The sequence below is a fragment of the Rhinoderma darwinii genome, chromosome 7, assembly GCF_050947455.1.
Source record: "Rhinoderma darwinii isolate aRhiDar2 chromosome 7, aRhiDar2.hap1, whole genome shotgun sequence".
Classification (NCBI taxonomy): Eukaryota; Metazoa; Chordata; class Amphibia; order Anura; family Rhinodermatidae; genus Rhinoderma; species Rhinoderma darwinii.
This window is the reverse complement of record NC_134693.1, coordinates 66,389,809-66,408,392: the sequence shown is the minus strand read 5'-3', so window position 1 is coordinate 66,408,392 and position 18,584 is coordinate 66,389,809. Positions and strand designations below refer to the sequence as shown.

General features: G+C 44.8%; 1 protein-coding gene across 3 annotated transcripts in view; it reads left to right on the top strand.

Moving 5' to 3' along the window:
• Positions 1–18,584, top strand: part of FIRRM (FIGNL1 interacting regulator of recombination and mitosis) — a 171,052-nt gene that overhangs the window by 51,573 nt on the left and 100,895 nt on the right. For all 3 annotated transcript variants that reach the window (XM_075833488.1, XM_075833489.1, XM_075833490.1), the window contains 2 exons: positions 8,751–8,891; positions 11,390–11,552. In XM_075833488.1, coding sequence (XP_075689603.1) covers positions 8,751–8,891; positions 11,390–11,552 — 304 coding nt within the window. The remainder of the gene's footprint in view (positions 1–8,750; positions 8,892–11,389; positions 11,553–18,584) is intronic.

The window sequence follows — 18,584 nt, the reverse complement described above, 5'->3', positions numbered from 1 at the left end:
AAAAATCTATCAAAAAATTTGGAAGAAATTCTGTTCCTGGTATGGAGACCCAGGACCAGACCCCTTTTCTCCCAACATCGCGAAAATCCTAGATTTTTTTACAATTGAGATTCAAAAAAAGGGCTTAGCCCTAGTACCTTAAAAGTGCAAATTTCAGCCTTTGGTAATTTTTTTTAACACTCCCTTGGCTGAACATCGGTGGATCAGAAGATTCACTCAAGCTGTCTCTAAACTGAAACCTTCCCTAAAGAAATCCGTTCCTACCTGGGATTTGAATGCAGTGTTAACGGCTCTTTGTGATCCCCCCTTTGAGCCGCTCGACATGATTAGTATGCATTTTTTAACTCTAAAAGCTGCATTCTTAGTCGCTATTACTTCAGCAAGAAGGATTGGAGAAATCCAATCTCTGTCGGTCATAGAACCGTACCTAAAAGTACAAGAGAATAAGATCATTCTAAAGCTGGATCCTTCCTTTATTCCAAAGGTATCTACTGCTTTCCATAGGGAAGAAGAAATAATTCTACCTTCCTTTTATCCAGATCCTAAAAACCAACAAGAAGAAAAATTCCATTGCCTGGATGTCAGGCGAACAATTCTTCAGTATCTGGATAGAACCTCCTCCTGGAGACCAGATAAAAATCTATTTGTCCTGAATAGGGGAAAGAAAGCCTCAAAAGGCTCTCTAGCGAGATGGGTAAAAACTACCATACAAGAAGCCTACAAGTCCCAAGGACTATGTGCCCCACAAGGCATCAGAGCCCATTCAACGAGGGCAGTTTCGGCATCCTGGGCAGAAAGAAGAGAAGCCTCTATGGACCAAATCTGCAGAGTTGCCACTTGGTCAAGCCATCATACGTTTTGCAAACAGTATAGGCTAGATGTTCTGTCAGATACGGATTTAAGTTTTGGCCGGAAAGTCCTCCAATCCGTAGTCCCGCACTGAGCATTATAATTTGGTATTGCTCCTGTGGTGCTGTCATGAGGGATGTACTGGAAAGTAGGAATTAGACCTACCGGTAATTGTATTTCCAGGAATCCATCATGACAGCACCCTTACATTCCCTCCCTTATTGAAATTCTGATGTGTGCAAGTAACATGTCAGTTATTATCCCTAGAAATAAAATATTTATATTTATATATATATATATATATATATATAATTATTATTTTTATTTATTTATTATTTTTTTTTTTCATTGACTTGGCCGTATTAGGCCTTGTTTTATGTGGGAGAAATTCTATTGTTTTTTTCAGTTTGGGGGTAGAAAAATATTTTTACGGCGTGAATATAGGAAAAAGTGATTCTTGGCATAGTTTTTGGTTTTTTTTTCACGCTAAATAGCCCGTTCGATTAATTCTTTAAGTTATTACGGTAGTTTAGATACCTAAAATGTGTAGGTTTTTTGTTTTTATTTAGTGTAGGGGCAATAAAATTATTTTATGCAAAATAATAACTTTTTTTATTTTATTTTTAAATCCAATTAAGGGATAACTTTATTTACAACTCTATTTTTTTTACTTATAATATATTAGCATACACCTGTATGCTAATACATTACACTGTGTCACTATGACACAGGCTGCTGTTAGGGCAGCACATAGTGTGCACTAACAGCAGGCAAACTGGACAGACAGCCAGGTCCCCAGGGCTGACTGCAGAGGGATTCCCTGCTCTTTGATCTTGTCATCGGAAAACCGGTCACGTGATCAAAGAGAGGAGTTCCCTTTGATCATGCCGCGGTCCCAGACTGCGACGATCAAAGGGTTAAACAGCTGTATTTAGAAGGCTGTTTTTTTACATCTCCTGCTTAGGGGATGAGCGCTCAAAGGAATGCTCATCAGCCTCTTCTACAGCGACGCCAAAAGATGTCGCTGTAGACTAAGCACCTGCACCGCCTGCCGTCAAAAGACGCTGGGCGATCGTTAGGGGTTAATGTTCTGCAATTATTACATACCAATATCCAATTTGCAATTGTGCACCAGTAGTAATGAATTTGGCCCATTTTTTTAATTTTTTTCATATTTTTATATATTTTTTTTATTTAGTAAAGTTTTATTTCTTGTCGAAATACGATCATTCAATTGAGAAAAACATTTTATAACGTTTTGGAGAGTGGGAGTTAGAGCTCTAGTGTTTCAATTTCTAGTCTGTATCCTGCAGCAAGGTTTTCTAATCTATTACCACAGAGCCCAAAAAAGATCTGCCAATATGGCATTCTCAAGCCCGATCACTCTATGGGCCCACATTTATTAATGTATTTGTACCTTTTTTGGCGCATTTTACTCCAAAATAGTGTCTTTTCTGCTAGGGTGACAAATTTTCATAACCATTGAAACGCAACTTTTTTTAAAAATAAAGTTGCAAAAAAATATCACTACTCTACTCCACACAGACCCTGGTGTAGAAAAAGTGCTGTAATTTCTCGTTTGTCTTATTGGAGAGCACAGACCTTGGGTTTATAGTGTTGCCACTAGGAGGCTTGACACTAAGGGCTCTTGCACACGACGGTCTGTGCCGCCCAAGTCCCGTTTGTGATCCGTGAAAAGATAAGGCATGTTTTATCTTTCCACGGATTGGCGAGTCGGGTCTGTGGCCTGAGTGGCACTGGGTGTCCGGCCGTTGGGACACCCAGCGATAAGGAGAACGGGGGACCGAAAGTTCTCCATGAGAATGGATTGCTGGTGCGCATGCTCGACCAGCGCTCCATTAATTTCTATGGGACTTCTGGTACCACTGTCTCCTACAGCTCCATAGAAATGAATGGAGTGCTGGCCGATCATATGTCTTAGCGTTGTGTCTGTTGGAGGCAGACTCTCCTGCTTGTACAGCAGAATGTCTTTAATTTTTTTTATTTTTCCCTCCTCTTATAACCCTTCTAAATCTCCCCATCAGTATCCCACCTCGTCAGAGGATGGCACACAGAGGGGATGGCCCTGCTGGTGTCCTATATATTGGGAGCGAAAGTGGCCCTCCCTAAGGTGTAAGTAAGGTATGGCCGGTCCTCCCAGCCACCCTCCTCACTATGTGACGGACCCTCCAATTCCTGCGTGCGCCATTCGCATTTCTGGCACATCTCCCTCTGGACGGCAGACAGTACACGCTGACGTGAACTTCACTCAGCACATGGCAGCATCCTTTTTCCGGCCGCCATCTTAGCCTCCCAGTACTCCAGTCCTCTCTCCAGCGATTGGTGCACAGCCATTACTTAATTGTCTTCATCCAATCGCTTCACGTGATGCCTTTTTACTCTCGGCCTCTCGTCAGTCAGACAAGCCGGGAGCAGAGAACCTCCTGCTAGGCACTTCTGCTGTTGGCTTTAGGACCGCTCCACCCTCACTGAGATCTGAAAGTATCAGCCCTTAGGCAAAATAATTTATTTCATGGCCCCTCACTTAATTCTAAGCCACTTACTTTTAAGTTAGGGGATATTTACCTGCCAGAATCTCGGTAACATTGGGCAGCCATTACTCCCTTTTTATTAAGGGGAGTAACAAATGCTGCAAAAGGCTAACTGGGTGGACTCCTTGTCACAGTCTTCTCTCTGATCCCTCTACTGCCATGTCAGACACCAGAGGAGACTCTTCCGGTAGGCATCCATCATGACACATTGTGCTTGCTCCAACTGTGGCCTAATATTTTTTATGTGGTCAGTATACGCCTCTGCGCGTTACCTGCCGGCCCTTAAGCCAAGAATACATGGATCCGCCACCCCCTGCATTGCCCACTCCTAATGCTGAAGTGGCCGCACCTGAATGTGCTCAATACCTTTCCCGGGCTGTCGGTTACCTCCGTAATCTCACTCCGTCCATGATGGGCATTCTGTTCGCCTCTCTGATCAGCCCTCTTTGTACACTCCATCCAGTTCTTCCTTGCATGGCAATCCCAAAAAACATGTTCTGCGCCATCTGTATCTCCTATTTCATCAGTTCCTTGCCCATAGTTTGCAGTTTTCTCCCCTCCCTGACAGGTATGTTTCCAACTCCGTTTGGTGGACTGTTCCTTGTCCAGCTCTGTCATCTACAGTGGACAGTCTCGTTAAAGCAGTCGGAGACACCCTACAGGTCATAGACCGGAGCATTCACCAGAGGTGGTTTACTTTCACCAACCTAAATGGCCTCACAAGTTCTTTCCTTCTTCTTTAGAGTTTGAGGAGGTAGGTTCCAAGGAATGGAAAAACCCTGATCAGAAGTGTTCTCCTAGTGCTCGGTTGGATCTTATGTATCCCTTTCCAGAAGAGAGCTCCTCCAAATGGGCTATATCGGTGGACCTTCCTATCTAATGCCTATTCAAGACTACTACTATTACCATGGCTGATGCAGCCTCATTCTGAAATTCATTGGACCGCCGAATAGTCTAGGTTCACCTTTTAAAAGCTACTGGCTTGGCCTTGAGTCAGATTTTTGCTACTGCTTGAGTTAGCAAAGCCTCCACTAAATGTATTCTCCAACTCAAATCTTGGGTAGAGGGCTGGTTTGTGCGCTTTAAGGATGTCTGGCTCTCTTATGTCTCGGTTGTTTGGGTTTGAGACGTCTTATACTCGTATACAAAATCGAGTTTATCAGCCTGCCACCCGACTGGTTCCTTCAGTCTACGCCTCCTCTGTTGTCTTCCACGGCAGCCGCCTTTTTTCAGTCAATAGTCGCCCTCTCCCTCTTGAGTCAAGAAGTTATCATCCCCCTGCTCCAGATCAGGTTTTTGCTCTAATCTCGTTATCGTTCCAAAAAAAGGATGGGTAAGTTCGTACCGTCATGGGCTTCAAAATTTTTAATTCTTACGTCAAGGTCCATCGTTTCCGCATGGAGTCCCTCCGATTGGTGATCGCCTCCTTGGACCAGGGGGGAGTTTCTTTATTCCCTGCACATAAAGGACGCGTATCTCCCACATCCCCACGTTCCTGTCCGTCAGTGTTTCCTGCGTGTTGCAGTTCTCCACCATTACCAATTTGTTGCAATGGCCCCATGGGTTTTTAACAAAATCCTATCCGTTGTGATGGCATTTCTTCGCTCCAGGGGTGTTTCAGTCGTCCCCTACAGTACTTGTATGACATTCTGACAATCTTCCAGAGGGGGCGACCTCACCAGTCTTCAGATCACTCTGGATACCTTAACTCATTTGGGCTGGATAGTTAACCGCTCCAAGTCTTGTCTGTCCCCTTGTCCAAGGATGACCTTAGGTATGATGATTGATACCCTGTCGGCTAGGGTATTGCTTTCTCCAGAGAAATTGGCAATCCTCCAACAGGGGGTACATACTCTGCGGAGGGTGCTCCATCCTCTATCCCTTGACTGTACGACGGTCCCTCCGCTGGTGGCTCTAATCCCCAGCAATACCCCCCAGGGCCACTCTTTTCTTCCACTGCCATGGAAGGTCCTTTCCACGGACCCAAGTATTTGAGGATAATGGGGGGACATTCCGGAACCTCATAGCTCAGGGCCTGTGGTTCCACAGAATTCCTCCCTTCCCATCAACCTACTGGAATTGAGGTCGCTCTTCCTCTGTCTCTAACACTGGACGACCGTTGTGTCGGTACGAGTCCAGACAGACAATTTCTCGGGGGTAGTTTATTGCAATCGCCAAGGAGGGGCATGGAGTTCAGCAGAAACTGTAGAAGCCATACAGATCCTAGAGTTGACGGAGCTCCATGTTCCTTGCCTTTCAGCAGTGCACATCCATGGGGTTGACAAGGAGGGTCGCAGATTTCCTCGGGTCTACCCAGGGGAGTGGTCTCTTAATCACAAAACTTTCATCCAGATCTTCTCCAGGTGGGGCAAGTGGTATGTGGACTTGATGACATCCATGTTCAACAGCATGCACGGTCAACGCTTTAGTTGCTTCATGGGACCAATTCATTCTGATTTAGCCCCACCCCGCTTCTTCCAAGGCTTCTCAGAAGGATCAAGGTCGGAGGTTCCCACCATCCTTATAGGCCCCGGATTGGTCATTTCGTTGTGAGTACGCTAACGTGGTGGTTCTGCTGGCCGACATTTCCTGGCCATTGCCCCTCCGGCCCAAACTTCTCTCTCTGGGACCCTTTTTTCCATCCATATTTACAGTCTCTTCGGTTATTGGTGTGTATATGAAGGCTGCAGTTTGGGAGCTTGGGGCTTGTCGTAGCAGGTAATCCACACAATGTCGAAGGCTAGGCAGCCTACCTTGTCCTGCATTTACAGCCGTACTTGGATGACCTACAGTTCTTATGCTGATGTGAGGATCGGAATCTTATTCCCTTGTTTTTTTTCTCTGTTCAGGATTCTGTAATTTCTCTAAGAAGGGCTGGATCGTGGTCTTACACTGTGTTCCCTAAAGGGGTAGGTGTCTGCGTTATCTGTACTCTTAAACAGACCACTGGCGTCCAAATCTGATGTTTAGGACTTTCTTGCATGGGATTTCTTGTGTGGTTCCTCCCCAACGCTCCCCCACTCCTGCATGGGATTTGACCTTAGCTCTTGATGCTCTGCAATCACCTCTGTTTGAATCTCCACAGGAAATCTCCTTGCGTGTCCACCTGGAAGGTAGTGTTACTTGTGCTGGTGACCTCTATCTGGAGGGTTTCTGAACGGACAGCCTCATCTAGTCATTCCCAATATTTTACTCTCCTTCAGCAAGACATTGCTACGTACAGAGCCGTCCTTTATGCCCAAGGTGGCCACCTCCCTCCAACTTAATAAGGATATTATTTTACCATACTTCTGCCCGTCCTCGGTGGATCCCAAGTAACACTATCTTCGCAACTTGTCAGTGCCTTGCAGGACTATTTATCCCTTCCTTTCTTCTTTTGCAATGGATCAGTGCGAAAAAAATGTAAATATATATATATATGTATAAAATACATATATTAGAGGAAGACCTATTAGGTCTGATGAAGGCGCCAGTCCGGCGTTGAAACGCGTTACCTTAATAAATACTTAACTCAATTTCTTTCCACCTCCGGATGGAGTATTGCTTCTTGACTTCCGCTAATATATGTATTTTATATATATTTATATTTAATTTTTTTTCGCACTGATCCATTGCCACGTGGTGGAACTTCTTTGGTCCCATTGGCTAGCAAGCAGCAGCAACTTCATCCATTGTATGCCTTTGAACATCGTTGTGCTTGGACACTGCACAACTTTCCCAGGTGAGGATAATTCTTACACCTGCATTTCTGTTCAGTATTGCTTTGGGATTCCGCACCATGAGGCGCTTCTTTCTTTGATTTATTTCAGATATAAAGTGTTTCTTCTTTTCCAGGCATGATTCCGTTTGTTGCTCCGAGGAAGGGTTTAAGGCTATTATTGCCCGCTGAGTTCAATTTCCAATTTGTGAGGCATACCCAGACAAGGTGAGGGAATCCTCATTCCGGATTATGCCCTATTCCACTAGGGCGGTTGGGGGCCTCCTGAGCTGTACGCCATCCAACTTCTGCTCTTCAAGAATGCAATGTGGCTACCTGGTCTTCTCTGCACACATTTACCAAGTTCTGTAGGATGCATTCTTTTGCTTCAGCAGGTGCTTTGCTTGGTCACAATGTCTTGCTTGCTCACTCGCATTTTTTGTTTCTTATAGTTGTTTGGTTTTCTCTGGCTTTGATTAGTAATTACCTTTTTGTTTTTTCTGCTTCTCCTAATGTTTGTGTACAGACTAAATTAGCTCAGTGTCTGTAGGAGGGGTATATCGTTTGAGAGGGGCCAACACTTTTTAATTCTTAGTGTCAAGCCTCCTAATGAAAACTGCATATACCTACGTTCTGTGTCCCCCAATAGACTGGGCAAGAAAACGTTTTACGGTAAGTACTAATAAAAAAAAGAACGTTAGTGTGAAAGTTAATAGTGATCTATATTGTAACAGATTCATCGAAGGGGACAGGTGCAATCAAAAATGTGTTGCACCATATGTCAATAAAATAGTTTTAATGTGAAAACTTGTCCGGTGACGTATTCTGCCCTATTATCTCCCCCTCTATCATATGCTGCTCTAGGGCGGTGTAAATCACCTGAAAGGTTCACTTTAACTTAGAAATTGGCTAAAATGACGCCACTTTGGATAAATGTGGGCAATCGTTTCAACCGACCAGTGTCTTTGTGGACTCGCATTGCAATTATCGTTAATAGTTATATTTAATGTTGCTCACAACAGTTCAAATTTTAAGCTAAGGCAGAGCAGGTAGTGTGATGGTTTAAGAGGTTTTTTTTTTTATCCAGCAGCAGCGCCGTCTCCTGAAGCCTTACTTTAGTTCCACACAGCTCTGCTGTTTTGTCTGTCTATTCATTTATTTCAATCGGCGTCATGTAATGTTTTATTTGCAAATAAGCATTTATTTTACTCTATTACTGATCCTGTGGGGTCGGAGAAATCGAACTCTTGTTGATAGCGACCTGTAAAATGAAATATAACAAACTAAAACAGACAATCCATTCAAAACCTGGGTTTAAATTTTTTAAAATGTCTCAAGGTGGGAGGAAGGGGGGGTAATGACAGTGTTCGAATTGCAACCTGTCAGCATTTAACTTTCATTTTCTATATTGCACTGGAAAAATGAAATCTAGATTCTGGTTACTAGGGGCAACATGGCCTCATTTTTTCACATTTGGCCCAAATTGTGTGCCTTTCTGATGTGGAGTTAGACTTTAACTCTTCATCATTAAATATCGATCTATAAGCAAATCAATCGTTTTCATAGATTATATAAGGAATTATATATTCTTGTGTGACAAAATGTTTGTGGATTGCTTGTCATAAATGTTGGGTTTTGTTTTTATTTGCCAGGATATGGCTCAGTGGATAGAAGCATTAACCGCTTGTGTGCACTACGTCTGTTCTATAGAGGACTCGGTGACCTTCGAAAATATTCAGTCACTTCCTTCATCTGTGCTGCATGTTCTTATAACTATTTTCACCCACTGCAAGGTAAGCTGTGTTATTTAAAGCGTACCTCCCAGTTATGGAAGAGAGTGCAAGAGTTTGCAATATCATAGTTTTTCTAAGTTGCATTAGGGTATATTACTGTTAGGCTGGATTCACACGAGCATGTTCTGTCCTTAAAGGATGGAACGTATTTCGGCCGCAGGTCCCGGACCGAACACACTGCAGGGAGCCGGGCTCCTAGCATCATAGTTCTGTACGACGCTAGGAGTCCCTGCCTCTCCGTGGAACTACTGTCCCGTACTGTAATCATGTTTTCAGTACGGGACAGTAGTTCCATGGAGAGGCAGGGACTCCTAGCGTCGTACATAACCATGATGCTAGGAGCCCGGCTCCCTGCAGTGTGTTTGGTCCGAGACTTGCAGCCGAAATACGTTCTGTCGTTTACGGTCCGAACATGTTCGTGTGAATCCAGCCTTACATAGTTGATAAAGTTGAAAAAAGACACCGGTCCACCAAATGAAACCTTATCTTACCATGTAGATACGGAAGGCAAAAAAAACCTCCCCGACTCCAAATATGGCAATTGGAGAAAATCCATGGATCCATGTGCAATCTACAGAAAGTTGTATCCAAAATATTTATATTTAACTGGTTCCCCACCGCTGGCTGTATTTTTACTGCCAGCGGTCAGGGTCCTTAAAACCCGAGCCATAGACTTTTTACGGCTCGGGTTTTAACTTGCTGCCCGCGCGATCGGGCAGCTGAATGTCGGGTCTCCGGCTGTCAGTGGCTGCCGGGGACCCTGAGGAGAGGATAGAAGCAGCTTTTGCTGCTTCTGTCTTCTCCGATGTCTTTTTACACAGCGCTCAATGAACGCTGTGTATATGAATAGAGACAGCAGCAGCGGCGGCGCTGTCTCTCTTCCTCCCGGTGATCATGTGACTGGTCACATGATCGCCGGGTGCCGTTACTGACAGACTGCTGCTGGGTCTTACAAGACTCAGCAGAGCCCTATTAGAGACAATCGTCACTATGAGAGGGCTGATTTCCCCTGCTGTGCAGCTCCAGTTACAGTGGAAAAACATGGTGTAAAAAGCAAAAAAAAATATAGAAATTTCCCCAAAGGTCTTTTTTGACCTTTGAGGGACAGACCATAGTAATAATAAAAAAATAGTAAAGTGCAAAAAAAAATTAAATAATAAATACACATAAAATACCCAAACCCAAAAAAAAACGTCAGTCCCCCCCCCCCGCCAATCATTGTTGTAACGCTAGCGCTGACCCAATTACCCTAATATAGACATGTAATGTATTAAAATTTACGGTAGACAATGACTATCACAAATAAAAGGTCTATTTTAGGGTAAAACTATGTTATTACCAAAAAAAACAAATAGCTGAAACGTAAAAAAGCTTATTTTTTTTTACTATTATTTTCAAACTTTATGAATAATAATTCTAAAATAGCAAAAAAGGTGTGTATAAAAACGATAAAAAAAGAAACCTGCATTGTCTACGGAAAAAACGTCGCAATAATCACATCGTTAGCCCAACAAATAAAAAAGTTATAGCCATTTAACTAACGTGTGCTAAAAATGGCTAAACGGTGTCTGGTCCTGAAGGCGCAAAATAGCCCGGTCCTGAACTGGTTAAGAAAGGCATCCTGTGGTGGAGAGTTCCATAGTCTCTCTCCTTTGTAAAGTAAATAATCCCCGTCTATGATTATGGTAAAGCATTCTTTCCTCTAGGCATAGAGGGTGCCCCCTTGTCGTGGTTACAGGAATAGGTGTAAAAGGATCATTAGAGAGAGCTCTGTACTGTCCATTTATATATTTGTACATTGTAATTAGATCGCCCCTAAGCCGTCTTTTTTTCCTAAACTGAATAACCCCAAGTGTTATAACCATTCTTGCTTCTGCAATCCACCTATTCTCTTGAATAACTTATTCCTGCTCCTTTGCAGCCGTGCCCAAAATTGTACACAATATTCCATGTGTGGTCGGACAAGTGATTTGTAAAGAGGCAAAACTATGTACTTGTCGTGAGCATCTATGCCTCTTTTGATTCATCCTATGATTGCACTTGACTTGCAAGACTTTGTTTAGTGGCAGTTTTGGCCAGTATTTTACTATATTAATTCATAATTATAGAATTTTTGTTTGCAATTATTACCTTACATTTATCCACAATAAACTTAATTTGCCATTTCTCCGCCCACGCTTCCAGCCTCCCCAAATCCCTCTGCTATATAATATCCACAGGTCATTCTGCACCTAACTGTTCTGCCACCTAGGTTACCATCTTCAGCACTGACATTTATATATTCTCATTATTGTGTGACATTTCGACCATAATGTGGAATTGGCTCACAATTAATGTAGAGTGAACATCATACGTAAAGCTTGTTTTATTTTATGTTTCTATTACATTGGTTGGAGCTCTGCCTTCAGATACTTTGTCTATATTACAATAGGAAATATAAAAATCATGTACTATTACATATTGATTATTTGATAAGAACATAGCTATTTGTTTCCTAGGATAGTGATTCAGTATATTGTGGAAGACTTCATCTGGTTTCAGATTTACTTCAAGCCCTTTTCAAAGAAGCAGTCACCCTTGAAAAACAGTTGATGGAACTGCTGGATAAAACTACTCTAAGTTCCTCTGCATCAGCCAATGAAATTACAGGCATGGTCTCTGGTAGGTTGAGAGCAATTTCTCCTGGATATGGTTTAAACTACATGATTAACAGTAAAACTAGTGCTTATTAACAGCTTTAGGTGGATCCGCTGTTTTTGGGGTCCACCCTGTTCTGTCCCATAATTGCTGCAGCACTTCTTACACTGTGAGTCTGAGAAGCTACCGTTGTTCTTGGATTGACCAGAGCTGCTCATGTGAGCCTTTGTCCAATCTGTGAACAGAGGGAGTATCTTAGACTAGTCTTTTAAGTGCGGTGGCCATTTTGAGACCAGACCGAAAGGACTCTAAAACCGCGGATCCACGGCATAGTGGGGCAACTGAAGGGCACCAGGTCATATTACTCTACATACCCCATCACATTTATAACTTTGTCCTGAGACTGGAGGGTCGCTTTAATAGTAGAATACAGATAAAGGCAATACATATTGCACGAGCAATCTAATGGTAGCATGGTAAAGTCCCCTAAAAAAAGAAGTTAACGTTTGTTATTTAAAATATTTTTTATATGTTTTTACATTTTAACCCCTACCCGCACGAGGAAGTAACTGTACGTCGTCGCGGGAGGTTACTTCCCGCACGAGGACGTACAGTTACTGAGTTTTTCTCGGTGCACACTGTCCGCGACAGTGTGCACCGGGAACCGGGAGGTCAGCTGTCGCCGACAGCTGACACTCCCTTCTTGCCGACCAGCGGTCCTTTGCCGCTGATTTCAGCGAATTAACCCCTTAAATCGCTGAATTTTGGGGGTTTCTAACATATCGGCAGACCCCGGTCCGAAATCGCGGGGTTTGCCGATAGTATGGCAAACGGAAGCCAAACAATGGCTTCCGTGTCTGCCATGGACGGATGCCCATCAGGACCAACCTTCGGCTGGTCCTGATAGGCTTCCTGTCAGAGTGACAGGAAGTCACTGTCGTTCCCGATGCACACTGTCGGCGACAAGGTGTGCATCGGGAACTTGGAGATCAGCTGTCCCCGACAGCTGACACTCCAGTATTGCCGATCAGCGGCTCATCGCCGCTGATTTAGGCAATTAACCCGTTACATGCGGGGCTCGATTGCGATCTCCGCATATAGCGGGTTTGTAGCGCATCAGCAGCCCCCATGCAATCGTGGGGGCTTCTGATGCTTGTGATGGCACTCGGGGGCCAGACAACGGCCCCCGGGTCTGCCATGTATGTCGGCCTATGAGGATCAGCCTCTGCTGATCCTCGTAAACCAACTGTCAGAGTGACACTGACGTCACACTGACAGTTGGAATACATTACACTACCTAGGTAGTGTAATGTATTCTAGCAGCGATCAGAGCTGCAGGTCAAAAAAATAAAGAGTAAAAAGTAAAAAAAGTTAATAAAAATGTTTTATAAAAGTGTAAAAATAAGTTTTTGTTTTCCTATAATAAGTCATTTATTATAGGTAAAAAATTGAACCATTAAAAAAAAAAAGTACACATATTTGGTATCACCGTGTTCGTAACGACCCAAACTATGAAACTATAATGTTAATTTTTCCGCACGGTGAACGCCGCAAACAAAATAAACGGAAAACTATGTCAGCATCGCTATTTTTGGGTCACCACCCCTCCCAAGATATAGAATAAAAAGTGATCAAAAAGTCGCATTTACCCCAAAATAGTACCAATAAAGACTACAACCCGTACCGCAAAAAACAAGACCTCCCACAGCTTTTTTGACGAAAAAATAAAAAAAGTTACGGTTCAGAATAGCGTCTCAGAAAATAAATTATTTTAGAGAAACGTAATTTTATTGTGCAAACACTGCAAAACGTAAAAAAACTATACACATATGGTATCGGCGTAATCGTACCGACCCGCAGAATAAAGTGAAACTTAATTTATTGCGCACGGTGAACGCTGTAAGAAATAAAGAATTTAAAGCGCCAAAATCGTTGTTTTTTGGTCACCTTAGCTCTAAAAAAGATCCTGTGGTGTCAAAATGCTCCCTATACCCCTAGAAAAATTCCTTGAGGGGTGTAGTTTCCAAAATAGGGTCACTTTTGGGGGGTTTCCACTGTTTTGGTCCCTCCGGGGCGTTGCAAACCCGACACGGCACTGAAAACCAGTCCAGCAAAATCTGCGCTCCAAAAGGCGCTCCTTCCCTCCTGAGCCTTGCTGTGGGTCCAAACATCAGTTTACGACCACATATGGGGTATTGCCGTAATCGGGAGAAATTGCTTTACAAATGTTGGGGTGCTTTTTCTCCTTTATTACTTGTAAAAATGAAAAAATTCTGTTTCCACAAAAAAATAGGTGATTTTCATCTTCACAGACTAATTCCACTAAATTCTGCAAAAAAACTGTGGGGTCAAAATGCTAACTATACCCCTAGAAAAATGCCTGCCCCCCCACTGGGATTGTCACACACTTTGCTTGCATCCAGTGCAATTCAAAGTACCAATGTGGCCAGTTTGACCCTCTCTGTGATCCATGCCTGCTCCCCAGACCCTACCTTGACACTCTGGCCACCGCTGCTAGTGAGTCTGTCCCCCCGAAAAGGCTCACCCAGGCGGTAGATAACCTTGCCCGCCTCGCAGGGAATGATGGAAGCCTTGGACCAGCTGCCTGAGCAAACAGCTTCCCAGTTAGCCAGGCCCCCGTCCTGTAAGCAATTTAGCTCTGCAGACATGCAACGGGCAAGGAAGTCTCATAGGACATACTCTTCTTCCTCAAGTTCCTCTATCTATAGGGCCACCACAGGTGGATCTGCTTCTACCCCTTCTCGTTATATGGGCGAGACTGCCTCTGCTGGGGACTCCTCCGACTCAGGCTCTGTGTCTGAGCAAGGTACTTCTAGATCTCCCACCACACAGGATCTTATCCGCACAGTCACAGATATCCTGCAAATCTGCTCCAGGCTCATCTCAAGAGTACATCTCTTTTTGGTGACACAGGCATCCCTCACTAGTTTTCCTTGACCAAAGAGGGTTTAGTAAACTCCTTAGAAGGTCGTAGAAACACCCGGACCGGCGTTTTCCCACATCTAAAATGATGGACGCCACGTTCCCCATTTCGGACCATTGTGTCTAAGTGGTCAGCCTGTCCACTATTGTATCCCCCTGTGGCTTAATTGTCTGAGGCGACAACTCTTCTTAGAGTAGATTCTGCTTCTCTTCAAGATCCCATCCATAAGAAGATGGATTCTATGGCCAAGGCTAGCCTTCTCGGCTGCTGCCGTTTGTCTCCGGCCCTTACTTGCAGATTCTTGGGTTAGCAACGCCTGCATAGTCATGGCCAAGCAGCTCAACATGTCTCTCGGGGAATCACATCAGGAAGTCTCTCTTCTTGCTTTCCAGGTGTCTCAGTATCTCTGTAATGTTTTCATTAAGGTGGCCCACCGCTCTGTCATCGCTAATGCAGTGGCTATCCACTGTGCTATCTGGGTTTGCATCTGGAATTCTGAGCCGGCATACAAGAAGGCTGACCTCGCACTTCCTTTTGCCCAGAACCTTCCCTTTGGTACCGAACTGGTTAAACTGATTGCCGATGCTACAGGGGTTAGAAGCACCTTACTTAGTGGCGTCGCCCAACTGCCTCTTCCCAGTCTGAGGTTTTGTTCTGTTTGGAACTCCCACCCACGTCATAGGCAATCTCCCTGAATCGAGGGTCCATCTCTGACCCCGCGCCCCTCTTATAGGCCATGACCGTCATGGCAGCCCTGCCAACGACCTGCTAGGCTTTCCACTGCCCCGAGGACCTCCTCAGCCTGAAGGTCTTCCCTCACCCGCGTTACTTTCTCGGATGGGGGGACGGCTGCTCTTCTTCCAGGAGACATGGCTCGCAGAATTAAATACCTGGGTTCGAGAGGTGGTGTAGTCGGGATACAAAATATACTTTTCCTTCCTTCCTCCAGGTCGGTCCTTCCTGTCAACTTCTTCTCTTCTGTGTTGCGCCCGTGCTCTCCTCTTTATCGAAGCCATTTACACTCTCCTCCAGAAGGGGGTAATTTTCCCTTTCCCAGATTCAGAGCGATTCCAGGGCTTCTACTCCCACCTTTTGACCTTCCTAAAAAAGGATGTTTCCCTTTGTCCTACCATAGATCTCAAGCGCCTCAATCAGCACGTCAAGGTCCGCAGGTTTCATATGGAATCTCTGCGTCCAATCATGGCATCCTTGGAAATGCACAAATTCCTTTCTTCAGTCGAAACCTGAGGTGCTTACCGTCACATACCCATTGCTCAGTCTTGCCACAGGTTTTCTTCCCTTTTGCATTTCCATTTCATGGCACTTCCCATCTACTTGGCCACTGCATCCAGGGTTCTCACCTAAGTCATGGCGGTTTTCATGGCCCCCCTTCGAGCCAGGGGGGGTCGTGGTAATCCCGTACTTGGACAACCTCTGGTAAAGGCCCCCTCCAAACAGGACAATTTGGCCAGTCTTCAGATCACCCCGGGCTTCCTTCACAGCTTTGGGTGGAAAGTCAATGAGGACAAGTCCAACCTCAGCCCCTCTTAAAGGATAGAGTTCCTGGGCATGATCCTCGATACCCATATGGGCAGGATTTTTATTCTGGAACCAAAAATGAACTCTCTCCAGAAGGGAGTATCCGTGCTGCACAGGAACGCTTCCTGCCGCATTCCTTCTTGCAAGAGGGTTATTGGGACGATGGTTTCCTTGTTCGAGGCAATTCAATTAGCCCAGTTTTACCCTCGCCCTCTACAGTTGGCGATACTTGCTTGCTGGGACAGGTCTCTGGACTCCTTGGACCTTCCGATCCAGCTTCCCTCGCTGGTTCTTCGAGAACGGTTATAGGGGCTGTCCTACTCGAGCATATTCCTGGAGCAGCCCTTTGCCATCCTCTATTGGCAGGTGGTCATGACGGATGCCAGTCTGTCTGTTTGGGGGCAGTCTTTGCTGTTCAGGGCCAGTGGTCCAGCTCGGAGATTTGTCTCCGCATGAACATCCTGGAGCGGAGGGACATTTTTCTGGCACTATCCCATTTAACATCCCTCCTCACAGGCCTTCCGAGTCAAGACAGACAACTCTACGGCAGTTGCGTACTTGAATCACCAAGGGGAACGCCAGGAGCATTCCGGTGTGGCTGGAAGCTTCCTGGTCCCTTCATTGGGCAGAGCTTCACTTTCCTGCTCTCTCGGCAGTTCTCATTTCAGAAGTGGACAACAGGGAGGGCGGAATACCTGAGTCGGGGACGCTTAGACCCGGAAGAGTTTGAGTCTCTGCCTTTGCTGGGGCACTCCGGATGTGGGCCTCTTTGTCTCCCACCTCAACCACAAGTGTCCAGCTTACGTCTCCTGGGCCAGGGCCGATGCATTAGTTCTTCCTTGGTCGGCGTTCAGTCTTCTTTACCCCTTTCCGCCCCCCCCCCCCTCCCTCGGGTCCTCAAGAAAGTTAAGGACTCGGCGGTTCCAGCCATTCTACTAACTCCAGATTGGGCATGGTATGCGGATCTCATCTTCCGGCTTGCAGTCTCACCTTGACCTCTCCCTTGGTGGCACGACCTACTTTCCTAATGTCCTCTGTTCCACCCTATTTTACCTCGACTGCGTTTGACAGCGTGGCTGAAGCCGCGGTTCTCTGAACCAGTCACTCAGACCATGGTAAATGCTCGGAAGCCTGTACTTCAACACTTCCGCCTAGGGCTGGGCGATTTTGCCCAAAAATAAAATCTATTTTTCTTTCAGCACTTCGGGCGATTTTCGATTCTTAAATCTCGGGGGTGGGGGGTGTTTCTGTTTTATTTATCCGTAATACCAAGAGATTTAATACATTTTCTTTATATAAATAACTTTTTAACATATATTGCGATAATTATTGTATGTAACGTCACAACTTTTAACCTCTGCAAATACTTTATCAGAAATACAATTAGAAAAATGTCTATATAATTGATTATGAATTCTGTGTTCCCCGGTAGGGAACAGGTTAACCGAATCTATAATCAATGATGCGCTGCGTGCACGTACATCCCTCTCTGCCAGTCACCACCTCATCCGGTCTCCGACATTGCAGGCGAGAGCAGTGTAAATTGCAGCAGGGCCAGGCAGATAGCGCTGAGTGGGCACTCTTCGCGAGACTACATTATAGTGTTTAACCCCTTAAGGCGCAGCCTTGTTTTGGCCTTAAAGAGGCTCTGTCACCAGATTATAAGTGCCCTATCTCCTACATAATCTGATCGCCGCTGGAATGTAGATAACAGCAGTGGTTTTTATTTTGAAAAACGATCATTTTTGAGCAAGTTATGAGCAATTTTAGATTTAGTTTCTTAATGCCCAACTGGGCGTGTTTTTACTTTTGACCAAGTGGGTGTTGTAAAGAAGTGTATGAGGCTGACCAATCAGTGACCAATCAGTGACATACACTTCTCATTGTTCCAGCCCAGCATGATCCACAGCACAGTGAGATTGTGCAGTGAAAGAAGCTGGGCTGGAACAATGAGAAGTGTATGTCACTGATTGGTCTGCCTCATACACTTCTTTACAACACCCACTTGATCAAAATTAAAAACACGCCCAGTTGGGCATTAAGAAACTAAATCTAAAATTGCTCATAACTTGCTAAAAAATGATCGTTTTTCAAAATAAAAACCACTGCTGTTATCTACATTCCAGCGCCGATCACATTATGTAGGAGATAGGGCACTTATAATCTGGTGACAGAGCCTCTTTAAAGCGGACGCTGCTGGATTTGGGTGGTCCGTGGGAATCGTGACTTTTTGATTGCCCAAAACGGAGTGGCTAACTATCAAAGCGCCCAGTAAGTCAACTCACTTCACTACCTTTCACTTTATTACATTGCATCCTAAGGCATCCTAACAGCTTCCGGCCAATCGACGGGTCCGGTGCACAGCAGAGAGAAACGGAAACCATGGGCACCGGATCCGTCACCATTGAAATCAATGGTGATGGAAACGGAAACCTCTGGTTTGTGACTGTTCAGGGTCCCGTTCTGACGGAAAGCTCAGACGGAACGTCAGAACGGGACCCCAACACAGATTTGTATGAAGCCTTAAGGGGTTAAACACTAACCTACTTTCATTACAGTAAAAATTTATTTGA